At 42.8% G+C, this 26,617-nt stretch overlaps 2 protein-coding genes across 7 annotated transcripts in view; one reads left to right on the forward strand and one right to left on the reverse strand.

Annotated features, from left to right (window-relative positions):
- Positions 1–215: 215 nt before the first annotated feature.
- The window catches only part of ptpdc1a (protein tyrosine phosphatase domain containing 1a), a 101,287-nt gene continuing 74,885 nt past the window's right edge, over positions 216–26,617 (forward strand). For 4 of the 6 annotated variants that reach the window (XM_070549143.1, XM_070549139.1, XM_070549142.1 and 1 more), the window contains exons 1-5: positions 857–2,113; positions 13,847–13,939; positions 19,494–19,665; positions 19,744–19,824; positions 21,347–21,465. In XM_070549143.1, coding sequence (XP_070405244.1) covers positions 2,092–2,113; positions 13,847–13,939; positions 19,494–19,665; positions 19,744–19,824; positions 21,347–21,465 — 487 coding nt within the window. In that variant the 5' untranslated portion in view covers positions 857–2,091. The other 2 variants (XM_070549140.1, XM_070549141.1) reach the window with 2 other exon arrangements.
- LOC107373110 (zinc finger BED domain-containing protein 4-like) lies at positions 7,329–11,103 on the reverse strand. The gene is made up of 3 exons (XM_070549056.1): positions 8,362–11,103; positions 8,101–8,257; positions 7,329–7,884 (listed from the first exon to the last, which is right to left on the reverse strand). The coding sequence occupies exons 1-3, from the start codon at positions 9,518–9,520 to the stop codon at positions 7,329–7,331; spliced, it is 1,872 nt and encodes a 623-aa protein (XP_070405157.1). The 5' UTR covers positions 9,521–11,103.

Genomic DNA, 26,617 nt, shown 5'->3' on the forward strand with positions numbered 1-26,617 from the left:
CTCTCTCTCTCTCTCTCTCTCTCTCTCTCTCTCTCTCTCTCTCGCTCCCCCCCCCCTCTCTCTCTCTCTCTCTCTCTCTCGCTCTGTCGTTTTGAGGGAGCATGTGACTTGTGTGAAAGAATCACAGATTAATTTGAGATATTATGCATATATTAGTTGAATATAAAAGAGTAATTTTAAAGTCTGATTCACCAATATCACTTGCTTCCGAGCATTTGACAGGAAGTAAACTGTCTTTTTTATATTATTAGATATTATTACACAGTTCAATGTCCAAACATGGAAATTTACAAATAACAGACATAATTTCCATTGATTTATGAACAAACAAACAAAAATAAAATAAAACAACAACAGTTGACTTAACCTTTTCAACATATCTTTTATTGCCTTTTTGTTTATTATCTCTGTTGAAGTTGATTAGTTTTTTAACCTCTTTTACTGTTTTCTAGCACCTGATTACATGTTCTCATTTATACTTTTATAATGTTCTGATGTGACAAATAAAGTTTGAGACAAAAAAATCCTGTCAGGCAGCTGAGCAGTTAGCTAGCTAGCTGGCAGGACTAGCTAGGCTAATGATGTTGCTAGCAGAAAGCTCCGCTTTGCCTCCCACTAGCCTAAACTCCACAGTTTCACAGAGATGACGAGACAGCTTTGGGAACCGGAAATACTGTCCCGTTCTCAAACGACAGAGGAACGGTAAGCGAAACGTTTTTTAACAACCTAGTGCGCCTGGGCATTAGCTAGCGGTAAGTCTGTAGCCTGCTGCATCAGCATCAGGACACCAACAGCAGGCAGCGTTTCTATCCTGTCAACAATCTACAAGCTTAACACGTAACCAGCGGAGGTAGGTGTTTACTAGCTGTGTTCATAACTAACGCACATCATCACCTGCACAGGTATGAAGGCAGATTTCACCCCTGCCCATTTGATGACGTTAAATCGTGTGTTTATTTTTTTTTGTTTTTTTTTTTTAGGGAGAACTAACATGCACCAGTTCAGTCACTATATACAATCAGGGTCGCTGCACGCGCAGCTCCGGGACTGTAGCAACCATTCTCACAGCGTTGTGAGATGAATATAAAACGGTGATACAATCAGGGTGATTTTACTGCTCATCGGAGGGCTCATGTTCACTGGTCCTCCCCAGATGCACATGGTAGTTAAAAAAATCATTTACATAAATACATCAAGATCCAGTAAAACCAGGAACAAAGACCGTGTGTTTGACATGTCAGAAATGATCAACGTGGTTTAAAGACGTCACAGACAAACTAGCATCTGTTTTTGTGCATAAAAACAGGAGCCAGTGCTAACACGGTTTTAGAAATTAGATTCCTGATAGGTGGGACAATCTAAAAACTCATCAAAATAAAGTCATGGAAGAGTTTCCTTTCTAAAACAACTCAAACCTTGTATTCTGCAATGTTGTGGATTATTTCACTCTGCATCTAATTTATTTGGACATTTACATTTAAAACAGAATTTTGATATTTAGGCTGGATAGGGTTTTGATGGTAAAACCGATGCAGTGTCTCCAGAAAATGTTGAGAGAAAGCTTTTTAGGTTGTTGAGGGATCAGAGTTGATGAGATGAGGGAAACTGCATCTGTTACAGCTTTAGCCTGTTGCAGTCATTTAACTTAAGTTTTCATCTATTTAAATCATGGCTTGCTTGTTAAAGAGCGAAAGCTAAATTAACGTATTTTTGCTGGTAACCTGTACAGATGAGTGTCTAATAGGTACAGATGTGTAATTCTTATGTTGTCAGTTTAGTTCAACTTACTTTAAATATAATATTTCAGCCCAAAACTATAATTCTATCTCCATCTTCCGGTTAAAACTCTGCTCCACATCCATTCAGAATCAGCCGCAGCTGATTGCTGTAGAGCTGCAGGGTGACCTCTGTGCAGTACTACGTGGCTGCTCTGCACTGGACTCCTGCTGAGTCTCGCTGCACCTCCACCTGGCTCAGCCAATCACCTGCCGATATGACACATTAGCGCTCTGAGCCGCTCGCCTACTTGAAAAAAATGCCCTCCTCCCCTTTTCATCTAATGATTGCGGTTAACAGGAAATCCCCCAAAATATGTCTGCTTTTCTCCTGAGCGGTAAGTCTTGTGTAAGTGCGTTGCACGCCCGAGTGTGCACACGCTCGTTCACAACTCATTTTTAGATTGAGAAACTCCCGACAGCACACGCGGGGGGTTGAGGGGGGTGCGGTCTATCACTGCCTCAGTGCCGCTCTCTCGGTCCGCCAGGAGACGCCTCTTTCAGAAGCGTTTTCCTAACAGGAATTGTGGATGAAATACATTTCCACCCATGCCTTCACTCTCACTTTAAAGGAGCATGGGGCAGGATGAAGAAACGAAACTCATTAGCGACGCACTCGGCGCTGTGAGTAACTGCAGCCCGGCACGAGAGCGCGCACAAACTCTTCACTAGAAAAAAAAAGTTACAGTGATGTACGGCGAGAGCGCGGCTTGAACAAGGCACCGTGTCGAGCGATGAAGTAAGTAACATTGTTACTTTAGTCTAATATTTGTATAATTCCATGACAACATTAGCATTTTAATTTAGCCATGACACTCGTGATGTAAAGCAAGTGCTCCTTCCTATGAAATATTCATAAGTCAGTTTTGTGACTGGCGAGCAAGACAGTAACATGATGCTACTTTATTAGCATAAGGCTTTGTGGCTGCAGGTGATTTCTGATGTTTTTAGACCAATTACAGTTATTATTTTGCACTAAGCTTGCTAACAAGCTAATGTTATTGTTTATACATCATGTAAGAACATCCAATTTCACGTCACTGACATCATTTGTGAAACTATTACAGGACAGGCATCACAACAATGTAAATAAGAACATAAATATCAATGTTTAGTTCAAAAATGCATCAAAATAAAATCATAATATCAACAAGACCTACAGGGTAATACAGTCATTTTTATCATTACTGTCACTGATTTTCAGGAATTCACATTGGAAGGAGTGATGGAAGACAGTTCAGATGGAGTGTGCCCGAGCCTGCCACAGACTTTGATGTGTCGTGGGAAAGTCTGAGACCAGGGGCTAAAGGAAAGGGGAGAGGAAAAGGTCGCTCCGAGGGTCGGGGAAGGACACGCTCAAGGGGTGAGGGCAGCAGGTCGAGGTCCAGAGCTCCTTCAAGAGGACCAGGGCGCCGGGGTAGGCAGCGAACAGCTTTCAGAGAAGAGGGCCGAGACCGGCTTGCACAGCTGAGAGCTGCCAGTATAGCTGAGATGCAGGTTGGTTGTAGCCATTTGTGTAAAAAAATAAAATAAAATAATAGATGCCAAAAACAAAAACATCACTCACTGGAGATATGAATCTAGTCATGTAAACATATGCTCTTTAATTTCTAGACAGCTTTACAACACCTGAGCCAGGAGGAGAGAGATTATATTCTCGAGAGAGTGGTGACCCGTCTTCCAGGGGTGATGCTGGATATCCTGGAGTTTCGGCAAGAGACGCCAGGACACCGTCTTCCTGACTGAGGGCACCCTAACCCAAAAATCCAAACCGTTTATCTACAACTACAGTAGTTCCAAAACAGCACAATACCTCAAAATAACTTTAGCTGAAGACAGCATTTTCACCCAAAAATAAACAAACAGTTTGTGCAATATATTTATTTTTATTTATGTACAAAAAAAGTTCTGTTATTTGCATTTGTACATAGTATTTTTTCTTAATTTCTAATAAATCTGTTTGCATGAAAGAAGTCATTCCTGTCTTTTGATGCTTCACGTAGCTGGGGCCTTTATGGAGAGAGGAGAACAGCAGCATTAGATCATACATAGATTACATGAGAACGCAATTCTGGAAACTCTCCAGTTCTGAAGTTGACCTGTAAAAAAAACAAAAGTTACAACTTTATAGATTATTAGGAATCACACTTTTGATTGCCTTTTCACCCACAATTGTCATTTCTATATGTAAATTGTCAGCTTTGATATTGACACTTTAGCTTTTTTGCTTATGAAAATGTTATTAATATACCTAAAGGTCAGATACTTGGTGACTTCCTTCAACCAGCGTCTGTTGAACATGATTCGTTGAAGAGCCTCGTGTGGTGGTGATCATGGTACCATGAGCTCTTTATCACTGGTCGTTGCATCAAGTGGTCCATGGTCACATTTGCCACGGGTCCATTCGTGCTTCCCTGTGACATGGTGAAGCACATCCACCCACATGGCCTAACAGAAAAAATAAGTTTTATTTGAAAACTTTACATGCGACAGAAGCGCTCACCAACAGAAACACGAGAGCTGGCACTATTATGAAAAGAAAGGTAATTATGTCAATGTGCATTGTTGTCTTGTTGTCCAAAAGATGTCACAATACTTACATTAAACATATCACGATGTTGTGCTTTCTGGCAAATGTACCAAAATTGGTTGACGATGTCATTCAGCCACACAAGTAGGATGGAAATTCCCTTTAGGATCCCAGCCTGTGAGCAAGGATAAAACAACAATTCCATCTTTTAGTTCCTTTTAAAACATAGAAGGGTTTTATTTACCTGCAACGTTTAGTTTGCGGCTGCAAACTTCGTCAGCCTGACAAAGTTTTCATAACAGTTCTATTCTGTTATGAAAACAATAAATAAAAGTAGAATTAATATATTGTTTTAAGACTTTGGAGTTTAAAAAAAGAGTGTAGATAAGAAGACATTGCAACTCACACACTGTTGAGTAAGTTGTTTGCTTGGTCCTCATCAATTTGGACTGCATCCGTAGCTAGATCCATGGATTTGAAACTACAGACAACACAGTAATATTTGTTGTATGTAAAGATAAATACTGGAACTCACCTGAAATGGTACTGATTCTAAAGAGATAAATGTGGAGCCTAATACATCTGTCATTAATTCTTTCTGCAAATAACAACAATCTGCCGTGAATTGACACTTCACAACATAAATAAATATATATAATGACCTATATTTGCTTATCTATTGTGTTATTATCTTTTTTGCACATAGTACAGCAGTAATTTCTTGCATACAGTGGGGCAAAAAAGTATTTAGTCAGCCACCGATTGTGCAAGTTCTCCCACTTAAAATGATGACAGAGGTCAGTAATTTACATCATAGGTACACTTCAACTGTGAGAGACAGAATGTGAAAAAAAATCCATGAATGCACATGGCAGGATTTTTAAAGAATTTATTTGTAAATCAGGGTGGAAAATAAGTATTTGGTCACTTCAAACAAGGAAAATCTCTGGCTCTCACAGACCTGTAACGTCTTCTTTAAGAAATTTTTCTGTCCTCCACTCGTTACCTGTATTAATGGCACCTGTTTGAACTCATTATCTGTATAAAAGACACCTGTCCACAGCCTCAAACAGTCAGACTCCAAACTCCACCATGGCCAAGACCAAAGAGCTTTCGAAGGACACCAGGAAAATAATTGTAGACCTGCACCAGACTGGGAAGAGTGAATCTACAATAGGCAAGCAGCTTGGTGTGAAAAAATCAACTGTGGGAGCAATTATCAGAAAATGGAAGACATACAAGACCACTGATAATCTCCCTCGATCTGGGGCTCTACGCAAAATCTCATCCTGTGGGGTCAAAATGATCATGAGAACGGTGAGCAAGAATCCCAGAACCACACGGGGGGACCTGGTGAATGACCTGCAGAGAGCTGGGACCACAGCAACATAGTTCACCATCAGTAACACACTACAACGGCAGGGACTCAAATCCTGCACTGCCAGATGTGTTCCGCTGCTGAAGCCAGTGCATGTCCAGGCCCGTCTGAAGTTTGCCAGAGAGCACATGGATGATACAGCAGAGGGTTGGGAGAATGTCATGTGGTCAGATGAAACCAAAGTAGAACTTTCTGGTATAAACTCAACTCGTCGTGTTTGGAGGAAGAAGAATACTGAGTTGCATCCCAAGAACACCATACCTACTGTGAAGCATGGGGGTGGGAACATCATGCTTTGGGGCTGTTTTTCTGCTAAGGGGACAGGACGACTGATCTTTGTTAAGGACAGAATGAATGGGGCCATGTATCGTGAGATTCTGAGCCAAAACCTCCTTCCATCAGTGAGAGCTTTGAAGATGAAACGTGGCTGGATCTTCCAACACGACAATGATCCCAAACACACCGCCCGGGCAACAAAGGAGTGGCTCCGTAAGAAGCATTTGAAAGTCCTGGAGTGGCCCAGCCAGTCTCCAGACCTCAACCCCATAGAAAATCTGTGGAGGGAGTTGAAAGTCCGTGTTGCTCGGCGACAGCCCCAAAACATCACTGCTCTCGAGAAGATCTGCATGGAGGAATGGGCCAAAATACCAGCTACTGTGTGTGCAAACCTGGTAAAGACCTATAGAAATCGTTTCACCTCTGTTATTGCCAACGAAGGTTATGTTACAAAGTATTGAGTTGAATTTTTGTTATTGACCAAATACTTATTTTCCACCCTGATTTACAAATAAATTCTTTAAAAATCCTGCCGTGTGAATTCATGGATTTTTTTTCACATTCTGTCTCTCACAGTTGAAGTGTACCTATGATGAAAATTACTGACCTCTGTCATCATTTTAAGTGGGAGAACTTGCACAATCGGTGGCTGACTAAATACTTATTTGCCCCACTGTATATGGCAAGACTTCTCATGAACAAATTTACCTTTCTTCAAAAGGATCCAAATCTAGGTCATCAGCTAAGGCCTCAACACCAGCCATTAGAAAATCTTCCCTGTAAAGATAATGTCAGAAGTGTTTGGTGGTGTGATGTTAGTTCTGAACCAAGTGTGGATATTAGGGATGTTCCGATCACATTTTTTGGCTCCCGATCCGATTCCGAGTCATTTGATTTTGAGTATCTGCCGATACCGAGTCCCGATCCGATACTTCAGCAATACAATAAAATAGCAAGAAAAAAGGGAGACTGCACCCAAATTAACCTGTTAGTTTTTTTTTATTATTATTTATATGACAGCATCCAACATGATACCATAAGAAAGTAGAAACATTTTGTTAGTGCAGCAGCACTTCAAACTAAGGAAACAAAATTATATCTTTGTAGCTTATCAGTGGTGCAACAATATGTAAACAAATTTGTTTTTATAGAAAAGTAGAAAAGGTTTGTAAAATAACTCAACACAATAATAGAAGTTAAATTAAAGTGCTTACCTCCACCTCTAAGAGGTAGTTGCATAATTCAGTCGGGTAACAAAATAAAATACATCTTAGGCCTTTAGACTGACTAGTTTATTAAAACGAACAAAAGATATGCCTAAACAAAGTGGTGTACGAACTTAACACCATTCAAGTATAAAACATCAACATCAAATTGCAAAGAACTGGTAAATCACCTCTTCCATGTGCTCTATATGGAGCTCAACTTTTACTCTAAGGCTCCCAAATAAAGTGCATGTTTTTTTTTTGAGGAAAATCAGCATCTCTAACTTGTCGGGGGAGAGCCGATTCCTATTCTCATCAAGAATGTTTGACACTGCACTAAAGAGTCTCTCACTGTCCACTGAGGTGCAGGGGGCACAGAGAAATTTGGTTGCAACAGCAGCCAGTGAAGGGAACTGTGTAGCATGTGTTTTCCAGTAGTCAAGAGGATTGCTTTTCCTAGGGATGGTTTGTTCGGAAAGGTAGATCCATACCTGGACATCTGCTGATGTGGTACTCACAGATTGGGCCTCTGGCTGACGCTCTTCTAAGATCTCATCTAAGATGCTGCCAAGGCTGCTTCCTGCTCCTTGACGAGGTGCCTTGCTCACAGGCTCTGCTGCCTCTGGTTCTTTACTGGCAACCCTGTTCTCCTCCATCTTCATCACCTCCTGGATGAGGGAATCTTTAGCAAACCTCAGGTGGTCTGACTTTGTGAAATATCTACAAGATGAATGTAACAATTTAAAAAAATTGTTAGGCAAGACACTGCATAACACAACAGTTCAGCTGTTATATTAATGTAATAGTAAATAATTCTCTAATCATTAACAGAGCTAAATCTAAATTTTAAAAACATAATTAGACATTGGCTGACTTACAGTTTTGAAAATTTATTTTCTTAGAATCAAATTAAAAATGTACATTATTTCTACTTGCCTGTCTTTGTATCTTGGATCCACTAAAGTGGCGATGCTGTAGAGCGGTTCCTTTTCTACCTCAGCAAAGCGAGTCTCCACCGCCTCTAGGAGAGTTCTTTTCATGGTTCGAACACCCTGGTCAGTCGTTTGCTCTCGAGACAGGACACGTCTGAGAGCTGTTTAGAGAATGAATAGATGGATAACAGTGTATTACTTATTTAGAATAAAAAAAACATTGTGTGTTCTTTAAATAAAATGTAGAAAATAAAACAAAACCAACCTGAAATGGCAGGGATCACATCTGCTGCAGTTGCAGTCTCCTTGCTCACTTCCCTAGTCAGTTCTTCCAAGGGAACTAACACTTCAGCTGTATTCTCCATCAGGGTCCACTGACTAGCTGTTAGTGTAGCAGGGAGGTTGTGGTCAGCTGTATAGATGCTGAGCGCTCGCTTTTGCTCCAGAATGCTCTGTAGCATATAGAGGCTGCTGTTCCATCTAACATGCACATCCTGCTGCAGGCGCTTCACGGTCATCTTCAGAGAAATCTGGATATCTTCCAGGCGTGAATAGGCCAAAGGAGAATGTTTGAAATGGCCTATTATCTTCCTGGCATTAGCCATTGTGTCTGTGACGCTGCGCTGAGAGAGCAGACCCTCGTGCACAACAAGTTGAAGCGTGTGTGCAACACAGCCCAAGCTCGGTACTGCCAAGTCCTCCATGGCTCTCTTCATATTTCGCGCATTGTCACGCACAATTACATGGACACGTTCCTTTTCAATTGCCCAACTGTTCAGCATCTCTTCGATAGCCTGTTTCACATGCTCTGCTGTGTGAGATCCGCGAAAATGTTGCACATTTAACGTAGCACGTTGTAAATTAAAACTCGAGTCGATCCATTGTGCAGTGAAGCTGATCAGTGACATTAGACAAACAGACGAACTCCATATGTCCGTGGTAAACTCAAAAGCAGACACCTTTGATAGCATGACTAACAGGTGGTCACGTAGCTTGTTGTGAATGCTGGGCAGAGCTGTGTCTGTAAAGTAGCTTCGAGAAGGTAACTCGTACCGTGGCTCCAGGTGCTCCATGAGACGGCGAAATCCTACGTTTGAAACCACAGACAGCGGCTGGTCATCTAGTGCAATAAATTCAGCTATCTCGGCTGTGATGTTCTTGGCCTTGTCGCTATCCTTAGGAAGTTTTTCTTTGTTTTTCAGCATAGCTTCCCGTGTCGGCTGGCTCCATGTTTTGATCTGCGTTGCCGCGGTGAACTCGGAATATTGAGCTGGATGTTTGTTCTTAAGATGCCGGATCAGGTTCGCGGTGTTAAAAGCAGCTCTGTCTTTTCCACCATGTGAAACACTCAGTTTGCACACGTTGCAAGTGGCTGTTGGACAGCTTTCGGTCTCCAGTTTAAAATGATTCCAAACCGCTGACATTTTTTGCTCTCCTGGAGCGAGACGAGCATTAACCTGCTAGCTAACTGCTACCTGAGTTCCACGGTCCACTTTAAAACGTGTGGCATTACGGCTGCCGTATGGTGTCATGTCTTTATTGAGGAAGTGAAACTTGGTACAAAATTAAGCCATTGTTATTCAATTTGAAACTCAAGATTGATTAAAAATGTCATGCTTGTTGTTTTATAAGGTTAAATCTGATCTTTAACACCCGATTCCGATCTTTTAAAAGTCACGTGATCGGGCCCTATTTCCGATCACGTGATCGGATCGGAGCATCCCTAGTGGATATGCAAGGTCTAATTTAATGTATGAAATAACATAGCTCAAAAACGTGAATATTTGTTTTACAGAAAAGATACTAACCCCTCAGACACTGGCTCAGTTGGAGATAATCGATGCGACATTTTAGCGTCTGTTCTCTTACTGGGTGTCGAGGTTGACTGCACATAACCTCCCTGAATTGCAGTTTCAGGAGCCTGCTTCTTCCGGTAGCTGGAAAACACATTTTTAAACAAAAATGTCATCAAGTTGGTTGAGACTCTACACCTTCTGTTTACATAGATCAATAATGGCTAAGCACAACTAGTAATATGAAAATGCATGTCAGTCATAAAAAAAAATTATCATTTTCACAAACATATTTTATTCTGACCTACATTCAACAGGACAAATTTAGAAAAATAAACACAAACTTCTGCACAACTTTACGTTTAGTAAAACGTGTAGTAATGGCTGACTAGTTATTTACTCTTTTGTAGCACAGCACTAACGTTAGGAAAAGATATTCCAATGGGGTTCTGTTACACAAACCCCACGAATAACATTATCTACTGAAGTAACAGTCCTGCTTAGAGGTTGGACTGTAGATCAAATATGACATAATTCTAAAGACTCATCTTTGGTTTGGAAAATGTCCGTTCTCTTCTGTGGTACATACAAACTGAAGCGTGATCACAGCTAACATGCTACCGCACGCTAGCTCTCTCCGACTCGGTGACGTCATATAATCAAATCAAGCTCTGTTTACTTTTCCCATCAGAGTAAACGGAGCATCCATTTATCTCCAAACACAAGCGGTGTGTCGTCCACAAAACGTAGAAGTGATCCGATTACTCCTTAGTTGCTTTTAGCTTTTTCAAACTGATCAGGAAGCCATATGCTAAACACCGTTAGCTTAGATAAGTTTCTTGTTCATCTGCACAAAGATTTGTTAGATTACCTAAATCAGTATTATCTAAATCCATAGGTTTTATTTTCTTTTCTTAAATTGTGGAGATACAGCTCTGATATGTTTACCTACTCGTTACTGAAACCTACAGCAGACATAAGGAGACCAGCTAATACAACACTTACCTCGTCACTAGAAAATGCACCATGTCCGCATCCTTTTCAGGCCCAAATTGAGTTGAACCAGCCTCATTCTTCCAGAGCGTACCCAATACATATTCGGGTCCCTGACCGACTTTTATATTTTCCTTTTGACTCTCGAGATGCCGCTGATAAAACCTTCTTCTTTGTGTCACTCTTTAGTGGGCTTTGCTGAATCCATTTCCAGGGTTCTTCCTCTTCTGTTTGAGGGTTTAACGTGGCTAGTAGTGAAAGACGCATTACCGCCACCTAGCAAGCTTCCAAATGTTTTTCCGGGTTTGAACCTTGTCGAGAACGCGCTTGAAGCGTCAATTAACGTCACATCCGTAAAACAGCGCGGGAAATTCGGATCAGGAATGTTTTGCATTTTGCAGCACACAGCCTGATTAACAAAATGGAATGATAAACTGGTTTCATCATTCTTTTTAGTTTAAAATGCTTCATCACCCATAAGCTTCACAAGAATGAACATGTATCCTATTTACTTCTTGTTTTTGGACAATTCCTGCCCCATGCTCCTTTAAGTAATACGTCATCCTCCCTTTTTTCTAATGAAGGAATTGAACAAGAAATTCTCCTTCCTGCAGTCAGTTTCTGTGTCTGCTCTTCTCCTGAGGGGTGAGTCTGTTGTTTGTGTGTGTGCTCTTGTGCACACGCGAGTGTGCACGAGCTTGTTAAAGCCTCTTTTTTTCCATCTGAGAAACTCCGAGACCACACACGAGAAAGTTCTGCCAACCATTGCCTCAGTGCGTTTTTCCAGGTGTTTTTCTAACAGGAAGTCTCCGCCCATGCCTTGACTCCCGCTTTAAATCATTTTTTACTGTCGCAAAAGTTTCCTTCTGCTTCATGTTAAGGGCACCCAAACATTCCCACCAGTTATTTAAAGTAGGTTAAATGAAAAACCCAACTCTGATAAACATTTTTCCTTCAGTGGCAGCCTCACAGATGTTTGTTCGTCAGACAGAACCGGGTCAGGTTGCGGTCCAGACCGGATATTCTGCTTGTTGTCTGATGGGAGTCCGTTCAGACACATTAATTAAACATGCTGTGAGAAACACCAGCTCATGGGCCACATTTCATTATTAGCACTCAGTGGAAATGACTCTCACATCCAACACTCATTAGCAGCATGACAGAAAACAACTTTTCTGTGATGTCCTCTAATTCCTCAGTTCTTTGTGGATGGGATCATGGATCAACAACTTATGTTTACAGCATCCAGGTTAGTGAGCTCTTTACTAGCAGCCAAAAGTGATTTCCACATTGGCTCAGTTGTAAACAAATATATGCTGCATCTATTATATTTGTCATGAAGAGCAGCTTATTATCAGGAGATGTGGTGTCGGGCCCTCACTGGACCAACTCCCAAACCGACTGAATCTGCTTCTTTCCACCTGTAATGTTGGAAACCTTTCAGCTGGTATTACACTCCCTTTGGTGTGCCCATAGTTTGTGAGAGGAAGTGTGGGTTACAGCTTAAAAAGTGGAAAGAACCCAGTGCTTCTAGCTCTACATAGTCTATTATTCATTGAGTCTTGGTGCGTTGCTCTGAGGAGAGGTGACGTAAGTGTGAACTAACTCAGGCTCTTTCTCATGCTCTTCATATTTTTATTGAAAGCCTTCTAATTGTGTGATTTTGAAAAAAGATACAGTAGCAGAACATCAAAGTGGATATATTATGCAGCTCTGACTTTTTGCATCCTTTTGAGCTGCCATGTAGGTCTCTACTGCCTCTTTAAACACTACAAACATGAATTAAAACCACCCATCTGTTTTCTGGTTTTAGGAATCGTTTGTCTAAACAAGCAGTTTCAATAAGTCTCTTATTGTGATGTCACAGTAGGGGAAATTACCATAGAACGCTCCCTCACCCGATTGGAACCGGTTCCAACTGTTCATTTTTCAACGTTTTTTATTTCGATTCCTAGTTTTGATTCCTAGAATGCCGACAGAAGAGGAATCCGTGGCCGATCTCCGTGAAAAATAAACGTGATCTGCAAATTGTGACCAACACTTTTCAGAGCTGTTCACACCAGCTGTCTGTGTGCAGCACCGAGCCCTCCCTCCCTGTGCTACAAGCCTTTTTCTTTTTTTCTCCAAAACATGGTTTTGTCTAAATGAAAGTGTTATTGTACATAGAGTTAAAATTCATGTTGAAGTTAAGATGATTTCATCAAGTAGGACTTGTGGTTAGCTAGCTCATGTAAAACATGTCATGTCTTGAAAGAATCGGAATCGTGAATCGATGGGAACCGGAATTGGAATCGGAATCGTTCAAAATCAATCGATGTCCAACCCTCCTCACCCGTTGATGGTGGGAGCAACGGCTGTACTCTGAGTGCCTTACGAGATCCTCGCCTCATAGCAGCTAATCAGGGATGGGTGGGCGTGGTCAGCAGCAGCTTGTTTTCATTAAAGTGACAGAGCCCTGAAAATTGTTCATTGTGGAAGGCACTGAAAATATCAAGAATAAAACAGCTTAAAATGATTTATGTGAGACCAGAGAACTGTTATAACTTGTTAAAAAATTGAATGTCTCCTTTAATCCAATTTAGTAAAAAACAAAAGGTTAAAGATTTAAATGTAGACAGATTGTGCCTTCTATACTTCTATGTTTCTATTCCAGTCCATCTCAGTACTCGGGAATAACATCTTTTCCTGGTTGTCCTTTCGTCTGTCATGCTGTTGTCCTCGGGCCACACCCACGGGTCACCAGAGGTGGTGTGATGAGACTGATACATGAGCTGCTGACATGGTGGCTCACTTTAATCATTTCCTTTTCATCCCTGAGGGATCATGCCAGGCAACGCCTCTCCCACTGCTCACATCTCCTTCATGTTCACACCCCGGTGACAGCCCAGCTAGAGCATCTTTTACCGAGCTGTCTGGCTGCTTTTTCCACCTGTATTTGACAGAATGTTCCTTGTCCTTCTTCAGCCTGTGCCATGGCTGCTGGTGTCAGCATTCTGACTGACCTGCCCCACTCCATCAGTGGTTCTGTGAAAGAGATCAACGCTGAGATGGAGACAGGTAAGAGAGCACTGGAACAGGATAAATGACTCATATATGTCTGATGCTGTGTAGTATGAAGACTACACAGTCCTCTTAGATTTTTTTGCATTAGTCTGTTTTTAAAATGAGAATAAATGAGAAATTGCAGGTCTTGCAGGATTTTCTGCTTCTGTTTCATTGAGGGAGAAGCCTTTAGTGCCTGGTCAAAAGGAATGAGTGTATTAATTGTATAATGGATCATTTCCCTCAGTTAGCTAAAACGGTTTTCTGTAGAAATGTTGTTTTTGAAGAGTACATACATGGTGGTGGACCTAGAAAACATTTTATAGGGTGGCAGAAGGAGGGCAAATATGGCAAGAAATGGCATAAATTACTGTACACTTTGGTGACATATATACTTTACTAACAGCGATGTAGTTTTCCACGCAACGCACTTCTTCAACTCGGAGGGCTTCTTCTCAAATGTTAACTTTAGACTTGGGTCTCCTTTGGCTTGTAATCCGTGGGAGTTTACGTATAGCATACACAGTGTCCCCCCAGCTCTAGCCATGGTTAACTAGTAGCTCGGGACGCCCATCTCCACCACGCCAGCTGTGAGCCACGATTACCTGGTGACTAAGTCAGCATTGTTTACTTATGCTTATGTATATGTTTATGTATTTAGCAGACGCTTTTGTCCAAAGTGACTTACAAGTGATAATCGGCATGTTGCCCTTGAGGCAAACAACAACAATAACAACAACTTGACATCAATCATGGAGAGGAGGGAACAAGGAGTGGACAGTAGAGAGGGGGGGACGGGTGCAGGGACGGTGCTAGTTAAGAAGATGCTCTCTGAAGAGCAGGGTCTTCAGGAGTTTCTTGAAAATTGAAAAGGAAGCCCCTGTTCTGGTAGTGCTTGGTAGGTCATTCCACATTTGTGGAACAATGCATGAAAAGAGTCTGGATTGTCCTGAGCGTGGTGTAGGCACTGCTAGCCGACAATCCTGTGATGACCGGAGTGGCCGGGCCGAGTCGTAAGCCTTTGCAAGAGGATTCAGGTAGATGGGAGCCGTACCGTCTCGGACTTTGTATGCTAGTGTTAGCAATTTGAATTTGATGCGTGCTGCTAGCGGTAGCCAGTGGAGCTCAATGAACAGAGGGGTGATGTGTGCTCTTTTTGGCTGATTGAAGACCAGACGCGCCGCTGCGTTCTGAACCATTTGAGGAGGTCTCACAGTACAGCCTGGAAGACCAGTTAGAAGGGCACTGCAGTAATCGAGGCGGGAGATGACAGTAGATTGCACCAGGAGCTGGGTGGCATGTTGTGTTAGGTATGGTCTGATCTTTTGTATGATATACAGCGCAAAGCGGCATGAACGAGCAACAGAGGCAACATGATCTTTAAAGGTCAGGTGTTCATCAATCACAACACCCAGATTTCGAACTGCCTTTGAAGGAGCCAGAGATAGGAAGTCATTTTGGATTGAGATATTGTGCTGTATGGATGGTTTTGCTGGGATGACAACTAGTTCAGTTTTAGAGAGGTTGAGTAGGAGATGGTGGGATTTCATCCATTTAGATATGTCAGAGAGACAGTTTGATATTCGTGCAGAGACGGTGTGGCCGTCCGGTGGAAATGACAGATAGAGCTGGGCGTCATCTGCATAGCAGTGGTAGGAGAAGCCGTGATCGAATGATCTCACCCATTGAGGTGGTGTATATGGCAAAGAGAAGAGGTCCTAGTACTGAGCCCTGGGGGACTCCTGTGGCAAGATGTTGCACGGTAGAGGATTGTCCAAGCCAAGATACACTGAATGATCATCCTGTGAGGTACGATTCAAACCAGGCATGTGCTTTCTCTGTGATGCCCATGCTAGAGAGTGTGGACAAAAGAAAGCCATGGTTGACGGTGTCAAATGCAGCCGATAAGTCGAGCAGGATAAGCACTGAGGATTTGGCAGTCGCTCTAGCTTCTTTTAAGGATTCCGTCACTGCTAACAGAGCAGTTTCAGTAGAGTGGCCCTTTGTGAACCCAGATTGGTAAGGGTCAAGCAGACAGTTTTGTGAGAGGTATTCTGTGATCTGCTTGAAAGCAGCAAATTTTATTTGATCTCCACAGCATGTCCCCGGCTCACCAACCCTCCTTCACCACCTGTGGCCAACAAGCAGCCAGTGATCGCTCCATATCCATTAGCTGGTAGCGGCAGCCAGTTTGTTTACATCAAGCGCACCACGATCCATGTGAAATGGGTGTTGTGGGAAATTATGTTCCCCTAAAATATTTTGTTTCCCTTAGGCAGTCAAGAGCAAATATTTCCAAATTCACAGAACTTATAGTCAATTGTAGTCAAATTTTTTTCACCATGATTTTATTGGATTTCACACATAGGGCCTTTAAAAGAAATTGTAAAAATGAAAATTACATGGAAGAAGAATACAAGAATTTAATCAGTGTTAGTAATCAAACCTATCTGTGAATGTATCACAAAATGAATTAAAGATAAGTATTGTAAAAATGTAAACATAACGTGAAACTTAAATTGGCATATTAAATTTGTAAAAATTGTACAAAATTACTGTCTAGAAATTGAAAATAAAAATTTAATTTGGATTCAACTTAACAGTTGGCAGATTTAACCGCTTTTCACTGTTTTATGCAGTTTTTTATTCTGTTTTTATTTTTATTTTATAATTTTTTTTTATCTTTTCTTGTTTTTATTGATGTGCCTGTTTATTGTAGTGTTCAGTATCTTGGGCTTCTGCTAAAGGTTGTGGAAGGTGCTTTATAAATGAATGAATGAATGAATGTTATGAAACTAGTCATAGAACTGTAGAAACCCACAACATAACAGCCAAGTAAGTACATTATGTTTAGACATGAATTATATCCATGCACACAAGGGCTGGGCAATAAATCGAAAATTTATTATCGAAATTTCTGACTCTTATCGAGATAATTTTTCCCATGTCAATAAATTCGATAATAAAAATAATGAAAGATGTGTGTAGGTTGGCAATATTCATGTCCCTTTAAGAAGCTGTACCACCTTGAGTCATGTAAAAATGTGACTCAAAGTAATCCATTTGACAGCCCCATCTGGTGGACAACTGTTGTTTCTGCGCATACCTGTAGTAGCTATCGTCCATTTATCGTTATCGGGGTGAAATCCTCAATAAATCATGATATTGGCTTTAGGCCATATCGCCCAGCCCTAATGCACACACACATACCTCCTAAATGTCGGTGGAGGTACGACTAGAGATAGAGGTGGAATTGGAGGCGGGTTGCCGGTAGGTGGTGGGGGTAGAGGTGCACTACCATTTGGAGCTTTAGACGTCAGAGTCATGTTTAGACGGTTCCCCAAAAAGCAGAGCGAGTACTCTACGGGGGTCAAAAGGGCAGAGAAGGTATGGAGTAGTGCCAGCCCAAGTGATAGACAGCAGTGGGCACATGTAGTTAGAGAAATGACAGAGTCACAGGAGGACCAGGAGCAAGTCACAGCCTGAAAGCTGAGACCAGAACCTGGAGAGGGCTCACACAGTACCGTGTCCACTGCACTAACCCGAACCATGGTCGGACTGTTGAAGGTAACACGGTTCACAGTAGCGGGAGACAGATCAAAGGAGATTTTATTATAGTAAGGAGAAACTACAACAGACCTGTGTTTATCCGGATCCAAGTAATATAGAGAGACCTCACCAGTGTGGACCATGGTGGTCTGTAACGTGTGTGGTCAGTTGGAAGGGACCTCCCCTTCAAGCTCGGTGCTGTGACGTTTGACAGTGGCAATCCTGACGACGTTTACTGATGAGAAGCCTCAGTTAAAAAGTGACCAAATTGTATTAGTAAGTGAAAGGAACTCAGGGAGGAAGCGCTTCTTTCTGCCGTGGGTACCAGAAATTACAGAATTGGAAACCGTGAATTTCCGTACCTGGAGTAGCATGTGAGAAGACATGTCGGCATTAGAACGCCACATCTTCGTGTGAGTCCAATTGGTATCTGTTTCAGAAAGCGCGTTAAAGGAACTTTGCAGTTTCCCAGCGCATGCAGGGCCAAACTTTACAAATAGCTTTTGTGTGAATAGACAGTAGTTAGTCCTTAACAGGCCTGGGCTCTCCGTGACTGTGATACCCGAACAGGACCCAGGTTCACACAGTCGCAGTAGAGGAGGCTATAATGCTACAGAAATCGTTTTCGATATATGTGTGGATAGAATGTCACCTTGGGTTTTCAAACTTTATTTAACTGAAACAATTTTAGTAATGGAAAGCACATTGAATTGCCTCTGTGTATAAAATGTGCTATATAAATAAAGCTGCCTTGCCTTTCTTTTATCCTATGCCAGCCCAGTAGATCTGCCCTGGACATACCAGAGGCGGGACTAAGTCATTGTTTTGCAAGTCTCAAGTAAGTCTTGAGTCTTTATCCTCAAGTTGAGTCAAGCCTCAAGTAAAACACAGGCAAGTGCGAGTCATAATGGGGATTTTTTTTTAGTTCAGGCCTGCTGAGGGTCCAGTGGAATGTGGCTAGACCCACAGATAATATGTATAAAATTGCCCCATGAGCTGAGCTGCCTGTTTGAGCTGGCGTAGCAGTGTGAATTTTGTAAGTTTGATTGCTCGCTTGAATTTCTTTCTCTTTCTCTCTCTCTCTCTCTCTCTCTCTCTCTCTCTCTCTCTCACACACACACACACTCACTCACTCACTCACTCACTCACTCACTCACTCACTCACACACACACACACACACACCAGCCCACAGAGAGAGTTAAGTGGGCAATTTTGAATTAATATATGCTAAAGCAAGGCTAAATATGGGGAAAGATATTAAGTTATTTCAAGTAAACAGGTCCAAGTCTCTGGCGCTCAAGTCCATGTGTTTGAACTTTTTTTTTTGAGTCGAGTCTAAAGCCATCAAATCATTGACTTAAGTCTGACCCGAGTCCAAGTCATGTGACTAAAGTCCACACCTCTGGTACATACACTCATTATTTCAATACATTTGCGGCTCTCTAGTATAAATGAATGCCCCGTGAGCTCTGGACCTCCTGTTTCAGGAAGTAGAAGTTAGCCAGATGGAAAGGCAGGATTATGAGTCCTCATAATATTTTCTGATATTTGGACATCTTGCCTCTGACTGGATAACAGCAATGCGACTCTCTGTTTGCTATGTCTTTTGGGACATGTTCCTTTGCCTCTTACTGCTGATGTCTTGTTTAAGTCACATGCTGTCTGTTTAGGTTTGGGAACTGAGTTGTGCAGGAACAACGACCTGGCCCCTCAGAGGCACTAGCCGCTTTAGATCACTGTTCTGAATATTTGTGGGGGCAGTTCATGAATTGTGCCTGATGTAGTTGTTGCCATGGTGACACTTATCATGCTGCCCATGACCCAATCAGTGGTGGAGGAATTTTGAGTAATGACGCAACCTGAGCCCTCCCACCCTTTATTAGGATTAATAGAGTCTGGTGAACCGGAATCCCCCCCACCACCACCTCCACCCACCTCTGAGCTCAGGCTTTGGAGAATGAACAACACCCAGAAACAACCGCTGCTGAAACAAGCTGAAAGATTTGTTTGCCTTTTCAGGAAATACAAGAATCCCCACAGCAAAATATACCAAGATGGGGGAGACTCTGAGACATGTTATCCCCAGTCACATGCAGTGCTCCATGGCCTGTGGGGGGAAAGCCTGTAAATATGAGAACCCCTGTCGCTGGAGAGATGAGGAACAAGCCGTCAAGGGACTGTATTCATCCTGGTATGTGGGTGAATTTTGTTTCAGCCTTTAAAGTCACGTAAAACTGATAAAAACAACCTTCCTGTTCGTCATTACCAGGATCACTGACAGCTTGCTAGCCATGGCCAGGCCTTCCACTGAAGTCATAGAGAAGTATGGTATAATACAGCAGTTCTACAGGTACATTCAAATTACCCAGATCTGGGGTCTCATTTATCAAGCTTGCTTACGCACAGAACGGGGGTCGGACAACTGCATAAGCAACTTTCCACGCAAACTTTGGGATTTATGGAAGCAAACTTAGCGGAAAAATGTGCACAATGTAAGTTGACTAAGGACCTGGCTTACGCACACGTAGGACATGGAGAGCACCTGCAGTGCTGCTGCTGAGAAGGATAACATTCTGAAATCCTGCAGCATTTTCACTTGTACTGCTTCGTTTTCACACAGAACCCCCTACTACTACTACACACACACACACGCACACACACGCAAACACAGCCTGAACCACAGCCCCCGCCCCGAGATGCAGAATATCATCAAGGGGCCAGATTGAGACAGATTGTCATTCATCGTTTATAGAACCAACACAGAAGCATGATTTTCATCTTTTATTTTCTTGCCAATTCTTTGAGTGTTCCTGAAATTTCAGTCAGGGCGTCACTTATTCTATGCAGTTCTTCTCACACTTCATTCACCGCACTAATCATGTCCCTCTGTGCCTGCAGGACAACATCAGTTAGCACCCAGCCACTTCCAGGTGCGCCACGCGCACGATGTGCACTGGTGGGACAGGCCGACCCTGCAGCCACATCTTTGGTTGCCGCCCGGGAGCCTCGTTGGACGCTTCGTCCAGAGTCACTGGGGGAAACGACGAAATGTGTTTTTGTTTTATATTTTAATGGCAGACACATTTGATCTGTATGAATTAAAGGCTTCAACGTTACCAGTCTCCTCTGCATGGTCAGTGTTTCCCCCCTTCTCCGACACGGTGCCACGCACGCTTGCCGGTACGAATACTGCTGAGATCCTAACAGCGAGCGGTGGGGGATCAGAGGTGCTAGGGCTTCTGCCAGTGGCAGACACACTCTGGCGGTGGCAAAACATATTTTTTTTTGCCTCCACCTTCAGATTGGAACGTTTTTTATATCCGCCACACATCTCTCTGAAGAACTCACAACATTGACGGCTTCAGCAACGCTGTGCCATTCTGTGGATTTTCTCTTATCTTTTTTGCAAAAGCACTTCCTGTCATTTCTCCACCTCACCCACAAGTACCTCAACTTCAGCTTTGGTTAAATTGTGCTTCCTTGATCTGCGGTCCCCATCGTTAATGGTGGAGCGCTGCAACGAGCCGGCTTATGTATATGCATGAGATCCACAAGGCACTTTGCACTGGCCATTTGTGGCAGAAAGTGGGCGTGGTGAGGGCAAGACGTGATTCAGAAACTCCTCAGAACCTTTCTAGGAAGTTTGTGGTTTATAAAGCAGAGATTGCGTGCAGCTGCGCGTACTCCATGTTTTATAGATCACAAGCCCACTTGGTGTAAGTAAACTTTTTTTGCTGAGCTTAAGTACGGTTTTAGTAAGGATTCTACACAATGTTTGATAAATGAGACCCCAGGTCCTGACCTTTGTCTTCTCTGTCTCTAGATGGTCTTGTGTCAACACTCCTCAGTTGGTTGTGGACTTCTGTTTTCAGGTGTGGCTTGAAGACCGTCATTAACCTGCAGCGAGCTGGAGAACATGCCAGCTGTGGTCCCCCGCTGGAGCAAGAGAGTGGTCTCACTTACCGACCTGAGACCTTCATGGAGGCAGGCAGTGAGTTTACGTCCTCACGGCTCTAGTTCTCCTAGAATCAAGAGCATGTTGAACTGTGGAGTCATGGAGGATTCTATAATGTACAGAAAACAAAAGCTAAGGTGGTTTTTAAGGATGCTGACACATCTATCCTATGCATTTAGCTGTTCACTTCCCAAAGGGTTCTAATGGACTAAAAGAACACAGCATGGCTGAGCTAGCTGAGAGACATCATGAACTGTATGTTATTTTTTGTGGCTTAACACCAAGACAGCCTTTTGTATAGGAAGAACCACAGCGGGCTCAGAATAAGATTAAATAGATCTAAACTGTTTTTAGACTGTGCGCACCACAGTCTGAACACATTTTCCTAGCACCCATTGTGGTAATCTAGGTGCTGTGGAGGAAAATGGAGAAACCAGCAGACACAAACCACTGTAAGAGGCAAAAATGGTCCAAAGTTTGGGATCAAGAATTAAACTGCTAACGATAAGCTAGAGTGTAGCACACCCACGATCAAGTGGGGTTCAGAAAAACACGATGGTTGTGAATGACTAAACTCTAAAAGCGGAAGAAAAACTCCCATTATCCCATTATTTGTGGATGTCTGCAGCTGCAGCGCTATGGAGCAGAACCGTAGCAGATACCTGGAGTCTGGACACTTTGAGTCTGCTCCAAACACAGCAGGAGGGCTTTGGAAAGCTGTTGTAGCATGTAATTCAGAAACGCCTCTGTCTTTGAATACAATTTAAACTTGATTATGTTGCTAACTCGTACATAAATAGATGTGCCACAATTACATTGTTATTAGCATTTCCAGTAGCTTAATACTGAACGTGTTAATGAACTAACTAAATTCTGCTGATCATATGTGGATATATTTAGCAGGGCTGCATTGTGGGGGCCCTATGCAAGATTTTGTTCTGGGCCCCCCTACTTTGACAAACTGCAATTGAATGATAGCTTACCTTAGGTTATCCATAAACACACCATAAATTGTCACAAATTGCAAGCAAAACATGGTACTGTATTAAAATGAAACACTCCAGAAAGATGAGTAACAAAAACTAGAAAGCAGTCAGAGTGCAGACCTCCACCCTGGGAGGGGTGTTAACATCACACATACCATAATAAAGGGGCTACATGTTAACAAGTATGACAACAATTCATTAAAGACTCCTGTATCAAGACAGAGGTCAAGATCACAGTTTTTCTGATGGGCTGAGATTAATTATTTTAATTATAACTGGTTTTATTGAGCTATTAAAATTTAAAGCTAGTGCGTAGTTTATAATTGGCATTTTAAACCAAAACAATAATAGCAGAAAAAAACAGATATTATTTTTCTTCAGAAAAGTATAAAAAGAAAATGTTCATGAACAAAAAATCTGAAGTAGCAGAAATCAAACCTAGCCTGGTATTGATTTTTCATATGAACAACTTTCAGTGTCTGAGTTTCAGGTGATAATGTCCGTCAATGTTCAGGAGCTTTTAGCTGCTGTGCTCTTCTGCAGAGCGGTTCTTGTCCTGCTGCAGACAAACTCTTTCTTGCACTCTTAGCACATCCAGGGAGTGGACCTGTTTCACCCCTGACCGGCCCTCTCTGCTTTGTCCATTCCTTCTCCACTGGTCCAGGGGACATGGTTGTGACCTTGAGAGGAGGTCACTGGAGGTTTTCATCCTCACCGAGCAGCTGTGCACACTGCTGCTCCTGAAGTTGTTGATGTTTCACGGCGTCTTTCTGCTGCTGCTGCTGATGTGTTTGTGGAGCTGGTGGTTAGGCAGCTGATAGCCAGAGGTTCTTCTGGGGATAAATCTGGGCGTCGTGGGTCGACGGTACCTGGGTCTGGCTTTGTTGTCCAGGAGTCCAGAAGATGTGAAGTAGGGCTGCAACTAACAACTATTTTAATAGTCGACTAATCGGATAATTTTTACATGTTTCTTAAATTTAGCATGAGATTGCTTTAATTATGTGAAAAATGATAATAAACACAAGAAAGATGGGTACTTCAATGGAAAATGCATATTTTATTGAACTTTGCTGCTGATAGGCCAATTCATACTAAAGTAAATAAAAATACCCTGTCTAGCACCAATTGGGCACAGTGCCCAGTCAGTACAGACATAAATGTAGACAGACGACCAGCTGGCAGCATCAGGTCCCCGGACGGTCTCCAGGCGACCTCTCAGCGCAGAGCAGGACCAGGATGTCTCGAACCACGACCGAAGCGAAGCTCCATGCGGCAGGTGTACAGGCAAAGTGTACAGGAACAGGTGTTTCTGTTTTCTGAAGGAGAAACTCCTGTTTGCAGAATTTGTTCTGGAAGCAGATCAATATCGGACAGATTTAAGTCTTGTACAACATCAGGGTGCTGTGAAATTACGTCAGGCGTGTTAGTCGGAGATGAGAGTGTTTGCTGAAAGTCAGAGCCAAATAATACATCAGAGCGTTTCGTTTGCATTTTATCTGGAGGAAGATCGGCAGAACACAGAGTCACTGCCCTTTCGCTCTGTAGACTGTTTGTTTTAACTTGGATTTCTGTGACTTCCTGTCGCATTTTGGAAAGCTGCATTGTGATGTCTTTCATCTCAGTAATCTGCATTTGGGACTGGTTTCTTATCTCAGCAAGCTGAATTTGGGATCCCTGAAAATCGTTCCTCATCTGTAGGATGAGAGATGTTAATTGTTTAATTTCCTCTGAGCTCATTTTTAAACTATGTACGGGCCCTTTAATTTGTTGTAAATTAATGGAAGCTGAATACGGTTGTTAGTAAATGAGCTTTGTTACAAGAGAAATTTTTGTGATTTGAATGACATTGATAATGCACTAGAAACCTTATTTTGAGAAATAAGCTTATTAGTGAAAACACAGAAAAGAAAAGCAACACTTTATTAAGCCGGGTGTTAAACCGCCTCAAGATGGCAGCATCTGCTAAAGGAACGTGATTAATGGAAGCGAGGCACGATGATTCACTCTGCTTCCGCAGATGAGCTAAGCTATTGAAGCTAAACTCTTGCTATTCCCACTATTTTTAGCTTTGCTGGCGGTGCCTCGATATGAACAATATCAGGACTTCGGGATTTCCCTTCGATAGGACAATCCTCTTCAGCGGCAACATACCATGCACTCGTTTAGCGCATCGACATACATATATGGACAATGGGTTTCCTTAGGCTCCAATAACACGTTTTTGTACTAAAATGGGAGGTGGCCACCACCGCCATTTTGACCGTGTCTCAGGTTCCGTCAAGCCCAGACAATTCCGTAAAAGGGAAGAGGGGAGGAGCTGAGGGTGGGGCTGTAAGGCTGGGATGAACTGACGACACCCTGTCGAACTAGCTACAAGCTAACCTGAAGCTAACCCAAAGCTAATGCGGAGGTGGGAGCTAAGCTAACGGAGGTAGCAACCTAGCTACAACTGGAGTTAACTGTGCACAACACCAGAGCTTCTGAGTCAGAGATACGCCGGGCTGACCGCTGGGTAAAACCGGGTGGAACACAGAGGTCTCAGAGACCTTCACAAGCTGGCAGCCACACAGCAGACAAGCACCGCTGCAATCTGAGATGCGCAGAGCTGCCCCTGGGGAGAACCGGGTGGAAAGGTTTCCATCCCAGAGCTCCACAAGCCGGCAGCCCGCGCAGCAGACAGGAGCCACTATCAGACAGAGATGCGCTGCGCTGCGGGGAGACCCAGCCGGCAGCCCGCGCATCAAACAGAAGCCGCGATCAGACAGAGATGTGCCGAGCTGCGGGGAGAACCAGCCAGCAGCCCGTGCCGCAGACAAAAGCCGTGATCAGACAGAGATGCGCCGGGCTGCGGGGAGGGGAGAACCGGGTAGAAAACATCGGTCTCCCGAGAGCTCCACAAGCCGATAGTCGGAACCCAGCTCCACCAACATGTTATATTTCAACCCATTTTCTAAAGTAGCATTATGTTAAATGCACTGGGTTTTACCCTATTACATTTAAATTTCATGGTTAAACAGTACATGTTAAAATCTAAGCTCAGCTCGGCAGTGACCTAAAATACATAAATATAATTTTACTTACTGAAAAAAATAAAGTGGAGACTAACCCTAACCCTATTAGTGCAATGAATGCCACAGCAAGTCATTTTGTCCAACAATTGCACAAATAATTTCCAAAAAAGAATACACAAACACAGACTCAAAATGCCAGAGCAGTTTCCAAGCCAGACCGAGGCTCTACTGAGGCCTTTCCGCGGAGCTAGCTCTGTGGTCACGTGGGTCTGAGGCAGCGGTCACGTGTGTCGGATACTCAATAATTATACAGAATTTTAGGCTTTTAATACACTTAAACAGAAGAGTGAGAAAAACAGTCACCCCCTCAGAGTTGTCATGAGTGTAAACTAGATCATTTAATCCAAAAACATGTTTTGGTACCAGGCTGTAAACATGTTCATTTCTGCTGTAAAATTGGTATTTTTAACATGGGAGTCAATGAGGATTTGCTCGCTTCTGACACCAGCCCCTAGTGGATGAGGGTGGAACTGCAATTTTTGGTACTTCCGGGTTGAGACCACTTTTTGAGCCGCATTGTGGGGGCTTGGTTTAGCGTTGACTTAAGCCGGTTAAGCTATATTTTGCGGTGTTCAAATGCAAGCTTCTTCTGCTCTCTTGACTAAAACGTAACACTGTGTTCGTTTTAAGCTAAGCAGGTGCGCGCAGTAGTGGTGTGACGAATTTTGTTCACAACCACTCTTTCAGACTAAGTCTGAGTGTTTCCGAAAGCTCGGAAAAGTCCGGTAATTTTTTATTTATTTACCGGAAAGGGTGCTACTCTTCCCGTTGTCAGGCTGATGAGTAAAAAAATGCAAATGACGACTTTAGTCATTGGCAGTGAACGGTTGGATTTAAAATGATGACTAGTTGTCAGTGGCAGTGAATGAGTTAATATCTCAGACAGACACCATACAAGCAAAATGGATACTGAATTAGGTCACCAAAATATAACCCAACATGTCCTTTCAGATGAATCAGCTGCCAATGATCGCTTGTAAGTGGAATAACTTCATTGTATAGTGAGTTCACCTTTTCTCATCTCCTCAGTGCTATCTGGAGAGAATGAGGACCCTGCTGCTGCTGCACCTAAAGGGCCAAGTGGTTCGTCGTCGTCGTCTTCCTCCGCTTATCCGGGTCCGGGTCACGGGG

Source organism: Nothobranchius furzeri, chromosome 3 (assembly GCF_043380555.1).
Source record: "Nothobranchius furzeri strain GRZ-AD chromosome 3, NfurGRZ-RIMD1, whole genome shotgun sequence".
NCBI lineage: Eukaryota > Metazoa > Chordata > Actinopteri > Cyprinodontiformes > Nothobranchiidae > Nothobranchius > Nothobranchius furzeri.